Source organism: Syzygium oleosum, unplaced genomic scaffold (assembly GCF_021117445.2).
Source record: "Syzygium oleosum isolate NSW1041296 unplaced genomic scaffold, Sole_v2.1 Sole_v2.01, whole genome shotgun sequence".
Lineage (NCBI taxonomy): Eukaryota > Viridiplantae > Streptophyta > Magnoliopsida > Myrtales > Myrtaceae > Syzygium > Syzygium oleosum.
Genome location: NW_026607485.1, coordinates 22,747,554 through 22,766,170, shown reverse-complemented (window position 1 = coordinate 22,766,170; position 18,617 = coordinate 22,747,554). Strand labels below are relative to the sequence as shown.

The 18,617-nt window shown below is 41.6% G+C and overlaps 1 protein-coding gene and 2 pseudogenes across 1 annotated transcript; all 3 read right to left on the bottom strand.

Annotated features, from left to right (window-relative positions):
* Window positions 1–1,597: 1,597 nt before the first annotated feature.
* On the bottom strand, window positions 1,598–8,560 carry LOC130138526 (methylecgonone reductase-like; annotated as a pseudogene).
* A 2,051-nt stretch (window positions 8,561–10,611) lies between these two features.
* Window positions 10,612–13,845, bottom strand: LOC130138523 (methylecgonone reductase-like). The gene is made up of 4 exons (XM_056312750.1): window positions 13,479–13,845; window positions 12,930–13,173; window positions 12,648–12,827; window positions 10,612–10,922 (listed from the first exon to the last, which is right to left on the bottom strand). The coding sequence occupies exons 1-4, from the start codon at window positions 13,793–13,795 to the stop codon at window positions 10,695–10,697; spliced, it is 969 nt and encodes a 322-aa protein (XP_056168725.1). The 5' UTR covers window positions 13,796–13,845; the 3' UTR covers window positions 10,612–10,694.
* Window positions 13,846–15,476: 1,631 nt separating this feature from the next.
* Window positions 15,477–17,479, bottom strand: LOC115669237 (methylecgonone reductase-like; annotated as a pseudogene).
* Window positions 17,480–18,617: the final 1,138 nt, after the last annotated feature.

Below are 18,617 nucleotides of genomic sequence, written 5' to 3'. Positions count from 1 at the left end.
GCCTAGGCCTTTTCTTCAATGACCGGGGCGGGCTTGGAGACCCGGCCGAACCAAAAGTACCTTGAAGCCGAGCCCGCTTGGCCTGTGCTCACCCCTAATAGGGACCACCTCCAAAAAAGTGAAGTCCCCCTGATTTGGGTCCCTAAATGCAGAACTGTTAGGAAAGTAGGTGCTTAACAAATTCATTATCTATTGATTTCCTCTTTTTTAGAATACGATCAAGACATCAAAGTTAAATAATTAAGTTTGGCCAAAAAAAAAAAAAAAGAAGAAGTAGAAGCTACTCCAGGGTTTTCTTTATGGCCAAAAACTATACTCGGTGCTTTTCCATGAAACCAACAAGGAGCTAATGCTAGATGATCCTTGATTGTCTGCGATTATAGCTGAGACGTGGCCAATTGGAAATGAGCAATTAATCTTTCTGCCAATTTCTCCTTTTCAAATTCGATGAGTGCATCGTCAGAAATCTGAATTGGAGGACTTCTTTTGAGGCAAATTAATTTTCGCAGAGCTCGTTGTTTGCTTTGCATGGTTATCATCTAGACAGTCGATGCCAATTCCATGGATGTATTTACCTATTAAAACTCAACATTCATCGTGGCTCAATTCAAGGTGTCGAAGATTAAAGACCACCTCATTGGCGGATGTTTTGACTGGACCAAAGTTTCACGACTCAAGACCACTTAATGTTCCGTGAATAATGTTAGGTATAGCTATAGGGTGAAGCGTTTCATATTAACGAGTATCTAAGGACACTTGTTAAGCATTCTTGAGAGCGATTTGTTTCGATTTTCAAAATATTGAGCATGTAGAAATTTGAATGAAATCAACTTAGATAAGTCATTGCTTCGTGTTTTGAATCGATTTCTCTTTTAACCTTTTCAATTGCCTAAGTATCACATTGGTGGGAATATTTACCGAACAAGCAAGCTTCAACTACAAGCAAGAGACTGCGGTAGCTACCTTGAGAATTTTTCTTTTATAGTACGATTATCTGAATCTTCGTCATGTATTTACTTATACTTTCAATTCTCCATATTGAATTGGCTTCTTCTTTTTTTGTTTCCCTATCCATCCTTATTTACTATTTCCCAAACATAAGGTAAGAGAAGAGATAGTGACAGTGAAAACACAAGGTTGAGTTCATATAGATTTCCAACATGGAAATAACAAATGAAAGTTTCAATTATGGATCATCATCATTTGCACGGATCATTGGAAATGAAATATCAGCTGGATATCCTCTTCTTTGTGGGAATTGAAGTTTGATCTTGTTCGAAACCTCCTGGCTATGTTCCCATTCTAAGATTTGCAGGTTCTCTTACATTCTTTCTTCGCTGAAGCTCTTCACTACCATACTTTCCTTATACACATATCAATGTTTGTATTAATCATATAAAATTTAGAGGTATCAAACAATAAATTCTTTTGGTTCATGATATGAGTTGAGTATATTTAATTAATTAGGATATCTCTATTTCCATGGGCTTCAAAATGACCAAATTTTTTGTTTCTTTAATGCACACGAGCAGACGGTAACTGAAAGATTGAAAGATCCTTTGTAATGAAAAGTTTAGTCTTGTTTGGACAGGGTTTAGTCATGCCGACAAAAAATGAAACATGAAAATAACAAACAAAGAAGAAAGAAAGGAAAAAAAACAAAGTTGAAAGAGCCCTTTAAGTATTTGGAAGTTGAAAAAGAAAAATTAATTCCCTTCCCTCCCTAATCACCATTTTCTCAAACAAAGGGTAAGGGAAGAGATTATGGCAGTGTAAACACAATGTCCGGTTCATACATACCGCAATATGGAACAAATGAAAGTAGTAGTTAATCATCATCGGGCAGGAGAGATCATCATAGAGTTGCATTGGACCATTGTATACAAATTATAAACATGCGATCCGAGTTCAAGGGTCACCATCCCATAGCTCATCCAACGACTTGTAAGGCCCATCTTCGGAAACGAACATATCGCCAGAATATCCTCTTCTCTGTGGGATTTGAAGCTTGATCTTGTCCAAGTCCTCTTGGCTAAGTCCCCAGTCCAAAATTTGTAGGTTCTCTTTCATTCTCTCTTTGTTGAAGCTCTTCACTATCACGCTTGCCCCTTGCTCATATATCCACCTCAGTGCAACCTATGAAACAAAAAATTAGAGACACATCAGAATGAATCATGTGGTTTGTGAGATTACCTGAGTATTATTCTTGGATTGGGATTTCTATATTTAGGTGAGGCCTTTTCGTCAAAACCAAATGATGATTAAAGTTGTTATTCCTTTAATGCACTAATATATAGAGAGATGCTTCCTATCGATAGTGTCGGACTTATATATTTAGATAGGGTATTGTCACGCCGACAAAATTTAAGAACTTTAATTACCATCCAAAATCGAAGAACAACAACTGCCGCCAATGTTCTTAATTAATAGAAGATTTGCTCTAATTAATGTTGCTTTCGGATCGCATTCAAATATTTAGGTCCAAGAATACGTAAGAGCCAGAGTATTATTCTTGGATTGGGATTTCTATATTTAGGTGGGGCCTTTTCGTCAAAACCAAATGATTATTAAAGTTGTTATTCCTTTAATGCACTAATATAGAGAGAGATGCTTTCTATCCATAGTGCTGGACTTATATATTTAGATAGGGTATTGTCACTCCGACAAAATTTAAGAACTTTAATTACCATCCAAAATCGAAGAACAACAACTGCTGCCAATGTTCTTAATTAATGGAAGATTTGCTCTAATTAATGTTGCTTGTGGATCGCATTCAAATATTTAGGTCCAAAAATACGTAAGAGCCAGACCACGCAAATCTCGAATCACAAGACGAATTGCATTGTGAGGCTGCTGAAGGAGCCGTACACAACCTGTTATCTCTATATGGTTTTCGCAGGGACACGCACACAAACTTCTAATCCTAAGAGAGACTAACTTGACAAGGACGTGCATGGAGGAAATTAGTACACGTTGCCTTCTCATGTAATAAGCAAATGCACTTTCTCCCCCCCCTATTCACTTATAGGTCTAATTCCATAAAAAATCCTAAACTTTATGTTTAGTCCCAATTATACCTTGAACTTTTTTTATCTTAAGAAAAGCCTTCAACTTTTATCCGAGTCTCAAATTTACCCTGCCGTTATAACTCTGTCCAGGTAACTGTTATTATCTGACGTGGTGTACGGATCATAAAGCAGAATAAAATAAAAACTGAGGGAGAACAGAAAAGAGGAAAACTCTTCATCGCTGCTCCCCCTCGTCCCACCTTGGCGCCTCACTCCTTTGTGAGCCATGCCATAACAACGCTGCGGCCCCCATCGAGTAAAACTGAAAGAGAGGCGGCCATGACCACTGAAGCTCTAAGCTCGCGGTGGCTATGGCCACTTGAGCTTCGGGCTTGCGGGGTGGCCATGGCCATTGGAGTTTCGAGCCACGAAGCTCGCGGTGGCCATGGCTGCTAGAGCTTCGGGCGTGACAGCCGCGACGGCCATGAACACCATGAGCTTCAAATCAATTTTTGGGTTGACTTCAATAACCTCAAGGCCCCTCCTCCAGCCGTCGCCCCTCCATCTCTCCCCGTGCTCATCTCCATCTCTATTTGCTCGTCGAACAAAAGGGACAAAGCGCAGGGATGTTGACTATGGATAGCGATAAAACTAGGTAACTAATGTTCAAGAGGGGTCGTCATTGGTGATAGGCACCGGCGAAATAGGATTGAACGAGGGCAAGGCGCTTCAGACACTCTTGACAGTAAAGCAGGGCAGAACAGAGCAACCTTCGGTGCAGCAACCTTTTGCTTTACTGTCAAGATGCAAGGCCCTTTTCCGGCACCGAAGAAATATGTGTGGTTATGTGATCGCCATGTCAGCGGAGCACAGGGGAAGGGGTCTCGTCGCTGCCCAACCACGAGGCCCTTTTCCGGCACCTCTGCTGCCCCCGACAGCGACAGCTTGCCACCTCATCCGGCAGTCGCTGCCGCCGCCGTGCCCCACCCTCCCTCTCTCTCTCCCTTCTCATTACGTGCAAAGGAACACATGCATGTGCTTGCAAAGACCGTGTCAAACTTCGCCTCGCAAAAAAAAAACTAAACGAGAAAGGATGACATGACATTGCATTTAGTATGACCACATTCTGACCATATTTCTTTGGTGCAGCAACCTTCTGCTTTACTGTCAAGAGTGTCTGAAGCGCCTTGCGCTCGTTCAATCCTATTTCGCCTGCGCCGATCATCAATGACAACCCCTCTTGAACATTAGTTACCTAGTTTGATCGCTATCCGTAGTCAACGACGTCCTTGCGCTTTGCCCCTTTTGTTCGATGAGCAAACTGTTGGGATTTTGGGTACAAATCCCTTGTAAAGTGAATAAGAGGTGTGGATGGAGGAGTCCCACATTGAATAGAAGAGATATTGGAGATGTGTTTAAAAAGTTGAGCCTAATAAATGGGTTTGGGCCCCAAGAGGTACCCCACTTTTGTGGAAGAGAGAGGACCTACGCCAAGCTGGGTTGGTTTCCCCGCGCGCGCCGCCGCCGTCCGGCCGGGTTCCAGTCAGTTTTATTTTTTCCCGAATTTATTCTTTTTGTTTCGAACAGATATGTCTGTTCGTAGGTTCGGGTTCTACCATCTGTCCGAGAGTGAGTCGGTTTCCCAGCGCGCGCCGCCGCCGCCGCCGCCGTCCGGTCGGCCGGCTCGGATCGGGCATGGGCCGGGTTCCCATCGGTTTTATTTTTTCCCTAATTTATTCTTTTTGTTTCGAACAGATATCTCTTCTGTTTCATGATTTGCATGCCAAGTCATGTGTTCAGCAGTGGCTTGAGACGCATAAAGCCTTTGCAATCTGGGGATTAAGGGCAGATAAAACATTTGCTTGCATGGTTTACGCTTCTGATTACGACCTTGCCTTCTGTTAATATTGTACCTAGGTTGGCTACAGAATTTGCAAGATTCTGCATTTTCATCATCTCTCTAATATAACATACAACCCCTACTACATACATCAATCCTTACAACCGGAAGACCTAAGTTATCCACTAGCTTTTTCATATCGTAAAAATCACTTGGCATGATGTTATCACGAGGCATTGTTTCCCGCATTACTTCAACAAAAGAGTTGAAGCAATCTTGCGACACATTATGCTCTGCCTTGATATTTAACAGTCTTGCTGTCACTAATAACTTAGTGTGGTTGTCACAACCTGCCCATAAAGGTTCATCTGCTGCTTTCAACACTTCCCAGAACTGATTAGATGAAAAAGTTCCATTACACACATTCTCATCAAAACCCGTTACTCCTATCTCTTCCAATTGTGATGCATAACTAGTACCCACTTGTTCAAGTGTAGGTGTAAAACTAGTACTTGCATGATTCGATTCTGAAACAAAATTCTGACCAGCTGCATCAATCACCATTCTCTCGTATGGGTTCAATTGGTCATAATAGCTACATTCTTCCCTAACTAAAAATTGGTCACTTCTTCGATATCCTTCATTAGATATAAATGGTTCACTATGGCAAGTCCAATTATAATAATTCGGAGTAAACCCAAATCTATTCTCTAACTTTATCACACACATTAAATTTATCATTACTGCACTTTTTACACGAACACCTTAACTTATTTTCATCCATGAACTCATATTTACTACTAGCAAAGTCTAAAAATAGTTCCAACCCAGTACGAAACTCATCGGTCAATCCTCGACGTCCAGGTAAGTTCTTATTATACATCCAAGCCCTGTCTCTTTGCATTGTGTCTGTATTAAAATAAAAAAATCTCGTAAAATATTTAAAATATCATATTTACTGTTCTTAATTAAAACCATAAAATTATGAAAATTAAAATTTTGTTTTTCACGCAACAATTACTTTGAAATTGAAAAAATTGAAAAAATTACCATGTAAAGAAGACTTACTCAAATATTTGATTGAAATCTTGGTAGCAGAAAGTGGTCAATTTGATGAGAATTGCAACGTTCACTTGGATTGCGAGACTTTCAAATGGACACGTACCTAAATAAAAGAAATATCACTTAACATTCATTTTTTAATAATTTTTTATTTTTTCCGAATTTTTTTAATTTTTTTTTCCCCTTACATTTTTCTCCGGTCGCCGGCGAGGCCGAGCGGCCTCGCCATGGCCGCAGGTCGACGGCCATGGGGGGAGGCCGAGCGGCCTCGCTGGCCATGGGGCGAGGCCGCTCGGCCTCGGCCGATCTCGGGGAGGCCGCGCGGCCTCGCCATGGCCGCGGCCGACCTCGCCCGTGATCCGGGCGACAGCCGAGGTCGACCGGCGGCCATGGCGAGGCCGCTCGGCCTCCCCAGATCTGGCCGAGGCCGAGCGGCCTCGCCCCAACCGCCGGCCGACCTCGCCGTGGCCTAGATCCGGGCGACGGCGAGGTCGACCGCCACACCGGGCGAGGCCGCCGGCCGACCTCCGCCGGCCATGGGGCGAGGCCGCTCGGCCGCCCAGATATGGGGGAGGCCGAGCGGCCTCGCCATGGCCGCCGGTCGACCTCGCCGTCGCCCAGATTTGGGCGACGGCGAGGTTGGGCAACGGCGAGGTCGACCGCCAAGGGGGGAGGCCGAGCGGCCTCCCCCCATGGCCGGCGAGATCTCGCCGGTGGCCAGTCGTCGAGAACTTACAAAAAAAAAAACAAAAAAATAGCCAATAAAAAAAAATTCCAATACAGCAATGAATAGTTTTGCGACGAATCGTATTCGTCGCCAATTAGTCACGAAATTAGCTACGATACTTACCGGTAGAAAAGCTTTACCGAGATTGATTTTTGCGCGCACGGATTATTGAGAGAAAGGAAAGAGGGAGAAGGTGGGAGAAAAGCGGGGGATGTTAGGAATCAGTACAGAGAGAGAGAAATCATTTAGTCGGGTGGATATGACGAAAGTTTTTTCCGTCATAAATTACAAATTAGCGACGAATCCTTTTTCGTCGCAAATTACCGACGAATTTTTTTTCCGTCGCAAATTAGCGATGGTAAAAATTAAAATCCGTTGCTACTTTCGTCGCAAAATGGTAAATATCGTTGCATAAATTAGAGACGGAAAATAAATCCGTCGCAAAATTCGTCGCCAATTTGCGACGGAATTATTTTCCGTCGCAAATTCCGTCGCAAAGTTTGTCGCAAATGAGCGACAAAAAATTCCCCGTCGCAAATTTCATGTTTTTTTGTAGTGTTTTCAAATGATGAGTCGAATTCTTTTTATTTGCGATTTGATTGCTATTATTATTTTAAAGGCAATAATTTCTTTTGAATTATGAAAATCGACTCGCGAGAGTTCGATATAGTGATCCAACGCTTGGTTTAGATGTAACACATCTCGTGCTCAAATTACGTTGTCCAAGAAGAGTCTTACCCAATGCCTGAGAATAAAAAATGAAATTACCTGAGCCACCGTCTTTTCTCTGGCGATGGCGATCTCCTTAAGCACATGACTCTCCATGACCGCCAACGAACCCCAAGAAGCTCCATTCGCGCCCAATGGAGACCACACACTAACATGTATTCCCTTCTCTCTGCAGTACGCCCTCAGCTTCTCTTGTTGCCATCCCACATTCATCTCCACCTAAGTCATGATTAACCCACAAAGAAATGAAACAAATCTTGAAGGAAATCTTGATTTGATATCGTATTCGACTCAAAGATTGAACTAGAATAATTGAATTTTCTTTTACCTGGTTAACAGCAGGAGGGATTGTGGCATGCATGAGGAGTTGAGAGCTTCTTGGTGCCAAAGTTGCTGACTCCAATGGACTTGGCCAGCTCCAGCTTGGAGCACTCTTCCATAGCCTCCCATGTGCCCTTGATGTCAAATGGAAGCATTTTGCCTTTCAAATCGAGCCACCCCTCCGTTCCTTCCTTCACTCTTATTGGCCAGTGGATTATATACAGATCCACATACTCTAACCCTAGCCTCCTATTCAAATGAATAATCCACCAGGTGCCAAAAAGAACAGAAAGAAACTCGAACACATCATGACTAAAACCCAAAAAAGAGCGAAAAAATAATATAGATTGGTAAAAGCTAATATACCAAAGTGAAACTATAATGTTTATCGGGACTGTTTTTCTATGGAAGAAATTCTTGTGTGGTATTTAAGATTAATTGCTGACGTAGCGGCGATTAGAACTGTATATGGTGTCGTGCAGTAAAACAAACAGGGGGAGATCAGAAGGCAAATTATCAAATATTTACTGTAGAGACTTCTTGAGAGCGGGAAGAACAAGACCCGGATGAGCGTCGGTGCACCAGAGCTCGGTGGTGATGAAGATATCGCCGCGGCTCTTGATGAGCCCGCGTTCCAGGGCCTCGGCCACGGCCCGGCTGAGCGCCTCTTCGGAGCCATAGCATGCCACTATGTCGAAGTGGCGGTACCCAGCTTCAACTGCCTCAAGGAATATGGATGTCAGCACGTCGAGCGGTGGCAGAGGGCTCGCTGCCCCGCCCATCCCGATCAGTGGCATCCCCTCGCCCGTGTTCAGCACCACTTCGGCGACCGCGACGTCGCACATCGGTGTTTTGTGTTCTCTGTGAGCGAGAGAGAGATGGCGGGGGGGTGGTTGGAAATCTAGTGATGGAAGATGTTGAAGTTCGACGGTTTTAGGAAACGGAATGCTTATATTTATATCGAGCGGAAGAAGATGAAATCAAGCATAACAAAGTGGAAAGTCTTTTCAACAAGTAAATGACTGTGAGCAAGTAATAATTATCATGCATGCATCAATGGGGAGGTCATCTCATTTATGCAAGGCAGAATCCTTGCGCAACATACCCAACCAAAAGGGTCGCTCGCACCTATGACAAGTTAGAGACAATTTTAGAAGGAAAGATAGAAAATTCAAAATTAATTTACTAAGTGATGCGAAAGATTAATATTAGACATGAACACGGTAGATTTGTTTAACATTTGCCTATAGTCTATCACGTGGGGGGCATAAAAGAAGGTGAAAACGGTTTGAGACACGACAGCTTCTGCCATTATGCGGTCTCCCATGTGTCAAATCCAGATTTTAGTCCATAAACTTTCACAAGGTAATTACATAATGTCAACATAGGCAATCCAAATGTAATCCGGAATATACCCATAATTAATTACGTGAGAAATTAAAATCGTAAAGGTTTACGACTAAATCGTAAAAATTACAAAATTTAAGATCGAATTGACATCCATATAGTACGTTTATGACTAATTGGACAATTTACCCGAGGAGATTGTGATAGTGAAAATACAAGGTTGAGGACATATGGATTTGCTACATGGAAATTGCAAATTAACGTTGCAATTATTGGATCAACATCAGTTGCAAGAGATCATCAAAGTCAAAGAGTGTGTGATACTTTATCATCATATATAAATCATCCGATGCGTGATCTAACTCAAGGGATCATTATCCAAGAGCTCATTCATTGACTGGTAAGGCCGATTCTCAGAAATAAAATATCAGCCAAATATCCTCTTATCTATGGGATTTGAAGCTTGATCTTGCCCGAATCCTCTTGGCTAAGTCCCAAGATTTGCAGGTTCTCTTACATTCTCTCTTTGTTGAAGCTCCACTATCACGCTTCCCTCATGCATAAGTGTATTAATTATATAAAATTTAAAGAAACGGAAGAAAAAATCATGCGATTTATGAGATTAGTTGACTATATTTAATTAATGGGCTTCCTATGACCAAAATTTTTTTGTCCCTTTAATGCACGCAAGCAGACAGAAACAGAGAGATTGGGAGGTGCTTTGTAATGAAAAGTTTAGTCTTATTTGGATAAGGTCTAGTCATGCCGACAATAAATGAAACATGAAGATGACAAACAACGAAGAAAGAAAGGTAAAGCAAAGTCCAAAGAGCCTTTTAGTATTGGGAAGTTGAAAAGGAAAAACAGCTCTTTAAGTTGATTTCAAGTAATTGACATTGGTTAGAAACTTCAATTTATGAAAATTGACTAATAATAATATCTGCCATCAATGATCAAAGTAATAGACGAAGTGCTGAAATTAGAGGTGGCAAACCGGTTGGCCGGTTGGGTACAAAACTATACATAGAGTAAAGCAAATAGGAAATATAATTGTTGTAGATTGCACCACCGGCGAGCGACATTGCTGGTACTATCACCGACGGCGTCGCTTGACATATCTAGATTCGAACCGCCTTGTGTACATTATTACATCATCGGCAAGAGAGATCATCATAGAGTTACATTTGACCATCCTATATAAATTATAAATGTGTGATCCGAATTCAAGAATCACCAACGAGCTCAGATTGGAGGTCCTCGACCTCGAGTGACATCAATTAGAAATTGAGGTCCACCCGAGGTTGCAACCATGCACCATTGCAAAGTTGTAGAGGAGAAGGGACGCTAGTGGGGGCTCACGGTGGCGATTGCGGCTCAATGGCTCGGTGATGGCGACTCGTGGGCTCGGTGGCGGCATCCATAGTTAAAGGAAAATTCCAAACTAAGCTTGCGACCTAAAATGAAAAAAAAAAAAACTTTCCTTCTGTTTACAAGATGTTTCGTCATGCTTGCTTTTAGCACCATCTATCCAGAAATATAAGTCCAAAAGAAGAGATTGTGATAATGAAAACACAAGGTTCAATTCATATAGATTGATTACCATTGACAAGAGATCATCTTAGAGTTACCCTTGATCATATAAACTATAAAATGTAGGTATTCAAGCATCACCATCCCAAAGCTCATCCAATGATTTGTAAGGCCCATCCTCAGAAATGAACGTGTAACAAGGACATCCTCTTTTCTGTGGAATCTGAAGCTTGATCTTGTTCGAATCTTCCTGGCTAAGTCCCCAATCCAAGATATGCAGGTTCTCTTTCATTCTCTCTTTGTTGAAGCTCTTCACTATCGCGCTTGCCCCTTGCTCGTATATCCACCTCAATGCAACCTATCATACACAATATTAGAGATACAGAAGATTGAATCATGTGATTTATGAGATTACCTGAGCATTTTTCATGGGGATAATTATAAAAAAATTATAAATTTATTATACGGATGTCAATTTAGTCCCAAACTTTTCAATTTAGCCAATTTAATCCTAAACCTTTTGAAGATTTGCCAATGTAGTCGTTAAGGTCAATTTTGGTCGATAATTGCCGACGCGGAGGCCCGCCGGCCATTCTACATGGCATGGCCGGCACTTAAGTGGATAATTTTTTGAATTAATTTCATTTTTCTGAAACTTTTTAATAAATTTTATAAGTTTTTCTTATTTTCCTTCTTCCTCCACCGTTCGGCGATCGGCCATAGGCGTGGGCCGACCTTGCCAGTGTTGCCTGCCTTGCCAGAGGCCGACGAGGTCAGGCTTCGTTTGAAGGATAGCGAGGGTCGACCTTGCTAGCTTCTGGCTAGGGTTAAGGTCAGCCTCGCAGTCAACCATTGCCAAGGCCTAGCGACCAAAGAAGGAAAAAACAAGAAATAAAAGAAAAAGAAAATAAAATAAAGAAAATTTTTATAAAAACTTTAGAAAATTTGAAAAATTCTAAAAAATTGTCTACATCAGCACGGTGCCATATATAGGATGGGTGGCGTCCACGTCAATGATTGGCAACCAAAATTTACCGGAAGGACTATATTAACTAACCGTCAAAAGGTTTAGGACTCCGTTGAACAAATAAAAAGGTTTAGGAATGAATTAACATACAATAGGTTTAACACTCTTTTGGTAATTCTCCCATTTTTCATGGACTAGGATTTCTATATTTAGGTAAGCTTTTTCATCAAAACTAAATAATGATTAAAGTGAAACCCCAATGGTTTGATTTAAGTTTTTGTTCCTTTAATGCACTTCTATATATATAGAGATATGTGTGTCATATCACTAGTATCAGACTTATATATTAAAATAGGATATTGTCACGCTGACAAAATCCATCAACTTTAATTACTATCCAAAATCTACGAACAGCAACTGCCGCCAATGTTATTAATTAGTAGAAGATTTGCTCTAATTACGATTGCTTTCGGATCGCACTCAAATATTTAGGTCCAAAAAAAACGTAAGAGCAAGACCACACATATCTAGAATCACAAGACGATTTGCGTTGTGAGGCTGCTGAAGAAGCCGTACACAAAACCTATTATCTCTTTATGGTTTTGACTTAGACACCCACACAAACTTCCAATACTTAGAGAGACCAATTGACAAGGACGGGCACGGAGGAAAATAGTACACATTGCCTTCTCATGTAATGTAATAAGCAAATGCAATTTCTTCTCCCATTTACTTAGACAACCAGAGGAGGAAATTTCTAAACTAAAAACTTCTTTTCAAATGACACATTGTTTCTTTCTTCTCCAAATTTAGTTACCTCGTAAAGAGTTGTATCCAAATGCGTTTTACTGTAATTTATGGTAGTTTTCAAATGAACGGTTGAAATCCATTTTTTTGGGATTTGATTGCTATTAATAATTTGAGACAATAATTTCATTTGATGTCGTGAAAATAGACTCCCAAGGGTTCGATATTAGTGGCCAGGTGCTTGGTTTAAATGCAACAAATCTCGTACTCAAATTACAGTGCTTTATACTTAGAAAAACCGTAGGATTCATGCCTACTTCCCTCTAAGTAGAGTCTTACCCAATGCACGGAGATAGAAAATGAAATTACCTGGGCCACCGTCTTTCCTCTAGCGATGGCGATCTCCTTGAGCACAGGACTCTCCACAACCGCTAATGAACCCCACGAAGCTCCATTCGCGCCCAATGGAGACCACGCACTCACATGTATTCCCTTCTCTCTGCAGTACGCCCTCAGCTTCTCTTGTTGCCATCCCACATTCATCTCCACCTAAACATGATGAACCCACAAAGGAAAAAAGAAGAAGCAAATCTTGATTTGAGATCTTATTCGACTCAAAGATCAAACTCGAATAATTTAATTTTCTTTCACCTGGTTAACAGCAGGAGGAATTGCGGCATGCATGAGGATTTGAGAGAGCTTCTTTGCGCCAAAGTTGCTGACTCCAATGGACTTGGCCAACCCCAGCTTGGAGCACTCTTCCATGGCCTCCCATGTCCCTTTCATGTCAAATGGCAAAATTTTGCCCTTGATATCAAACCAACCCTCATTTCCTTCCTTCAATCTCGCTGGGAAGTGGATCAGATACAGATCCACATACTCTAACCCCAGCCTCCTATTTAAATAAATAATCCACCGGGTGCCAAAAAACGAAGAGAAAGAAACATGAACACAGCATGACTAAAACCCAAAGTAGAGCGGAAAAATAATATAGAGGAAAGATTAGAAAAAGTTAATGCACGAAACTGATAATTATATACCAAAGTGACAACTAATGTTTATCGGGTCTGTCTCTCCACGGAAGAAATTCGTGTATGGTTTTTAAAGTTAATTGCGAATCAGCGGTGATTAGAACTGCATAAGGTGTCGTGCAGTAAAACAAACAGGAGGAGATCAGAAGGCAAATTATGAAATATTTACTGGAGAGACTTCTTGAGAGCGGGAAGAACAAGACCCGGATGAGCGTCGGTGCACCAGAGCTTGGTGGTGATGAAGATGTTGCTGCGGCTCTTGACGAGCCCGCGTTCCAGAGCCTTGGCTATGGCCTGGCCGAGCGCCTCTTCGGAGCCGTAGGATGCAGCCGTGTCAAAGTGGCGGTACCCCGCTTCGATTGCCTCAAGGAATATGGATGTCAGCACGTCGAGCGGTGGCAGAGGCCTCGCTGCCCCGCCCATCCCGATTAGCGGCATCCTCTCGCCTGTGCTCAGCACCACTTCTGGGACCACGACATCGCACATTGGTGTGTTGTGTTCTGAGAGAGAGAGAGAGAGAGAGAGAGAGAGAGAGAGAGAGAGAGAGAGAGAGAGAGAGAGAGAGAGAGAGAGAGAGATGGAAATCTAGCGATGGAAGATGTTGAAGTTTGGCGGTTTTAGGAGTCGGAATGCTTATATTTATTACGAGCGGAAGAAGATGAAATCAACCATAATGAAGTGGAAAGCCTTCTCAACTAGGGGTGGGCATGGTTTCAGGATTGAATTGGAAATTGGACTGGTATACATGGTAGGTTCCATGTTTCAAAAATTGGGAAACCCGTTCCGATGGATAACCTAGAATCTAACAAGTCTTTGTGTTTTTCTTGTTCTTTGTCTTCGCGCAATCTTGTGGTATTCCATAGCGTTCGACGATAAATGTGTAATCTGGGCTTCCATTTCTGGCAATATCAATGATTGATACTTTTACATTTTTAATGTTTAATGTTTTTTGTGTGTTTAAATATAAGTTATAGTCAGTAAATTGTAGCAGCAAATGGTAGTCACTAGAGGTGATGATTCACTACAATCATCCAATTATGAATATAAATAGAATCTAGATAGATCTTGGAACCAGCATCATGGTAGGTTCCAGGTTCTAGGATGTGTAGGTAAGTTCTAGATTTCAAAAAATGAGGAACCTGTTCCGACGAGTTGATTCTAAATTCCAGGTAAAACTTATAAAAAATCTGAAACCGCTCACTCCTATTCTCAACAAGTAATTCACCGTGAGCAAGCAATAATTATCACGAATGCATCAACGTGGAGCTCATCTCATTTATGCAAGACAGAATCTTTGCATAACATACAAAACCAAAAGGGTTGCTCACACCTATGACAACTAAGAGATAATCTTAAAAGGACGATAAAATTTTCAAAATTAGTTTACTAAGCAACGGGAAAGATTGACATTAGATATCGAGCGGTTTGAGACGTGATGGTTTATCTTGGCAATTGCCAATCTTGTTTTCTTCTGCCAAAATGCGGTCTCCCATATGTCAAATCTAGATTTTAGTCCATAAACTTTCACGAGGTAATTATATAATGCCCTGTTAGGCAGAGTCAAATTGATGCGAGAAATTGATGCTGGTAATATGAGAGCTAGAGATCATAATCACAGGTTTGTGCAGAGTCAAATTGGCTGTGCAAAGAATTTTAGCGGGGTCAAAAAAAGAAAAGAAAGAGAAAACAATCATTGAGGTCGAATGGATACGTGCTTAAAAAATTAAGGTTATAAGTGAAAATTTTATGAAGTTGCAGTTTGGATTTTCTATCAGGTTTTGAGGGCTATTTTTTTCTTTCCATCATGGTTGAAGGCAATTTCCTCTCATCTACATCGTGCCGTTCGTCCACTTCCAAAAGTATTGATACCCAATAAAATTTAATGTACTTACCAACAACAGCAACAAGGATGGTCCATGAGATTGTGGCACGACATATATCGATCTCAAGAATGGTCCACCGGCATTGATTCTTCCTCGGTGGTTTGCATCTCGATTTGAATTATGCGCAATGATTCGAAAATTTATCTGTCAGACTTCGTTTCAAATTCAAAGAAGATTCAGATCCTACAACGAAATTCGTATAGTTATTGTCAACCTTACTCTTGAAAAAACCTTGTTTAGCTGATACATATAATTGCAAACCCATATGAAACAATATGAAAAAATGATGTGTGGGAACGTCATGCATCTCCATCCCAGAGCTCGTCCACTGACTTGTAAGGTCCATCTTCAGATACGAAAATCTCTCCTGCAAATCCTCTTCTCTGTGGGATTTGCAGCTTCATCCTCTCCAGATCCTCCTGGCTAAGTTCCCATCCCAAAATTTTGCAGGCTCTTTCTCATTCTCTCCTTGTTGAAGCTCTTCACAATGATGCTTGATCCTTGCTCATATATCCATCTCAGTGCAACCTTTATATAGATACATATAAGCAATATTGAAGATTATAATCTAGGCTTCAGACATGAAAGTGACAAGATATTTTACTTTTGTTCTATTCGTAGGAAACCTCATCAGATTCGCAGCCAGTATGATGTTATTCATCAGATTCGCAGCTACCACGATCGCGTGACAACCTTTATATGGGCAAAGTGAGACCAGAGATAGAATAATAAAGTACCTGAGCCACAGTCTTTCCTTTGGCAACAGCAATCTCCGTAAGCAGAGGACTCTCCATAACGGCTAAGGAACCCCAAGGAGCTCCATGCGCTGCCAATGGAGACCACGCACTCACATGTATTCCCTTCTCTCTATAATACTCCCTCAGCTTCTCTTGTTGCCACGCCACATTCATCTCCACCTAAATCATGATTAACCCACAAAGAAAAAAGAACAAATCTTAATGAAAATCTTGATTTGATATTAATTCGAGTGAAAGAAAAAACGAGATTATATATGTATTCTTTCTTTTACCTGGTTGACAGCAGGAGGGATTGTGGCATGCATGAGGAGTTGAGAGAGCTTCTTGGTGCCAAAATTGCTGACTCCAATGGACTTGGCCAAGCCCAACTTGGAGCACTCTTCCATGGCCTCCCATGTGCCTTTCATGTCAAATGGCAACATTTTGCCCTTGGAATATGACCCTTCGGTTCCTTCCTTCAGTCTTGCTGGGAAGTGGATTAGGTACAGATCCACACACTAGGGATGTGCATGGTCCGGATGGGCGGTTCCCACCCCGGAACCGTGGACCGCCCGCTACAGGACCGGTTCCAAAAATTGGAACCGAGAACCGCCCGTCGGTTCCATGGACCCGCCCGAGAACCGGACCACCGGTCCGGTTTGGTTCTTGGGCGGGTCCATGGAACCGGTCTCAACAAGTTTTCCTAGACAAATAAAAAAAAATCTATGGACCAACATCGGATCAACAGAACAAAAGGAAAAGAACATAACTTTTCATACAATTCCTACACTATGATCGATTATATTAACCACATCATCCATAAATCAAGTGGGTACCCATTAATTATTGGGAAAAATGACCAAGGTATCCCAACTACACAAGAGCTTCAGACATGATAACAAATTTTCTTCTTTTTTAAAATTTTTTTTGGTCAGATTTTTTTAATTAAAAATTTTAAAAAATAAAATATATTATTATTATATTACCGGTTTGGTCCGAGTGGGCGGGTGGGCGGTTATACATCGGGAATCGGGAACCGGCCCAAACAGTACCGGTTCGAAAAAATTGGAACCGGGAACCAGATCGGTTCCCTTGGGAACCACCGGTTCCGGGCGGTCCGGGCGGGTCCCGGTTCTTTTGCACCCCCTACCACACACTCTAACCCTAGCTTCCTAAACAATGAGCATACACACCAAGTGCAAAAAAATTCTATTGGTATTTATATAAGAGCAACTGAGGATGAGAACTAATGCATGCAACTAATATTTATATACCCAAGTGAAAACTAATACATTTCTAAAGGTCGAGATATGTTAATGTTTTTATCTGTTACATTTCAGCGGAGCTCATCTCTTTAGTTATGGCGAATTCTGAGTTGCATCTGGATAAAAGTTACTCTAATGGCTACCTCACATTCGCTTAATTTGGCATCCCTGCAGATCCGTATAATGCGAACGTATAGAGTACCTGCTGATGTTGAGTGAGGCATTTAGAGCATTTTCAGGAAAGTTATGTCAGACATTCATCAGCTGGTTCTTCGGCCCAAGCATGGTATCTGCTAGCAGAACAGGCTTAGCTCAATTATTGGTGTCCATGACAAATTCTCCCCAGAATGTTGCTTGCTTTGTTCTACCAAGAAAGAGTCTACTGCCTTGGCGCAGCTTACGTGTCCTGGTTTGTATGATGGAAGAATAGGTTGCCCTTTTGGGGGAATTTAGCGAACTGTACATATAGTTTCTGCCTTTGAATAGTTCAGCTTGATGGTTCTATATTTTTCAGCGAGAGCGCTCGAACAAGTTTCTTCTCTGGTTCCTTTTTTCCCCTGATGTTTTATGTCAGTTATGAGGTCGTGTCAGGGATTTCCATCTTCTAGCTGCTGAGAATGTTGGGACAGATTTTTCCTGTCAAGTTTGTCTTGAGGACCTTTTAGCCCCGGTGCTCTTAGGCGGTTTCCTTTGTGGTTATGGAATTTGAACAGGGAGCATACAAATCAGGCAGCTTCATGATTGGATCATGCTATGCCTTGATCTGTTGCTAAGCGAAGAACTCAAGATCGAGGAAAAAACTTGTTCGGTTCACCGTCGGCGGTTTCTGACTGAAGATTTTTACTGTGAAGCATAAAAGCGCGCTTTAAAGGATACCGAAGAGTTCAATTTCGCCGGAACCGACGACTTATTCCTCAGAGTGTGGGGGAGTGCATTTATGCAGTCTAGTCTTGTGGAAACAAGGTTTTCATATCCTTTCAATGATAACAGGACAGAGGTGCGCGCCCCCTCATTCTCTTCAACTAAGAAGCAACTCTGGCAGTTTTGTGCACCAACTGTAGTCCTCTTTCTGGTGTGGCATTTTCAAAATTCCAGATTTAGACCACTCAAGGAGTTCTTCTTCCTCCAGAACAAGACAATGCATAAAGATTAGGGGTGAGAAAAAGACAGGGGAGTCCGAAAAACCGGATCGATTTTTCAGGCCAAACTAGTTCGGGACTGGATTTTAGGCCTATGATTTTGTATTATTTGGGCCTATCCAGGCCTTCGTGCTTGAGATGCTCAGGCCTGAAATGGCTTGGACTGGCCCCGAAAATTCAAAAGATACATATATTTATTAAAAATGTAATATTATGAACACATTAATTTATTCTCTAAACACTCTAATAAAGTCATAAACAAGTCAAATAAATAATTAATAATT

What these genes read in the sequence shown, in the direction of transcription:
- LOC130138523 (XM_056312750.1), bottom strand. Translation starts at nt 13,795, where the DNA reads ATGTGCGATGTCGTGGTCCCAGAAGTGGTGCTGAGCACAGGCGAGAGG. An exon ending in GCTCTCAAGAAGTCTCTCCA is followed by an intron (nt 13,174 to 13,478) that starts GTAAATATTTCA and finishes TTATTTAAATAG; the next exon opens with GAGGCTGGGGTTAGAGTATG. An exon ending in TTCCTCCTGCTGTTAACCAG is followed by an intron (nt 12,828 to 12,929) that starts GTGAAAGAAAAT and finishes CATCATGTTTAG; the next exon opens with GTGGAGATGAATGTGGGATG.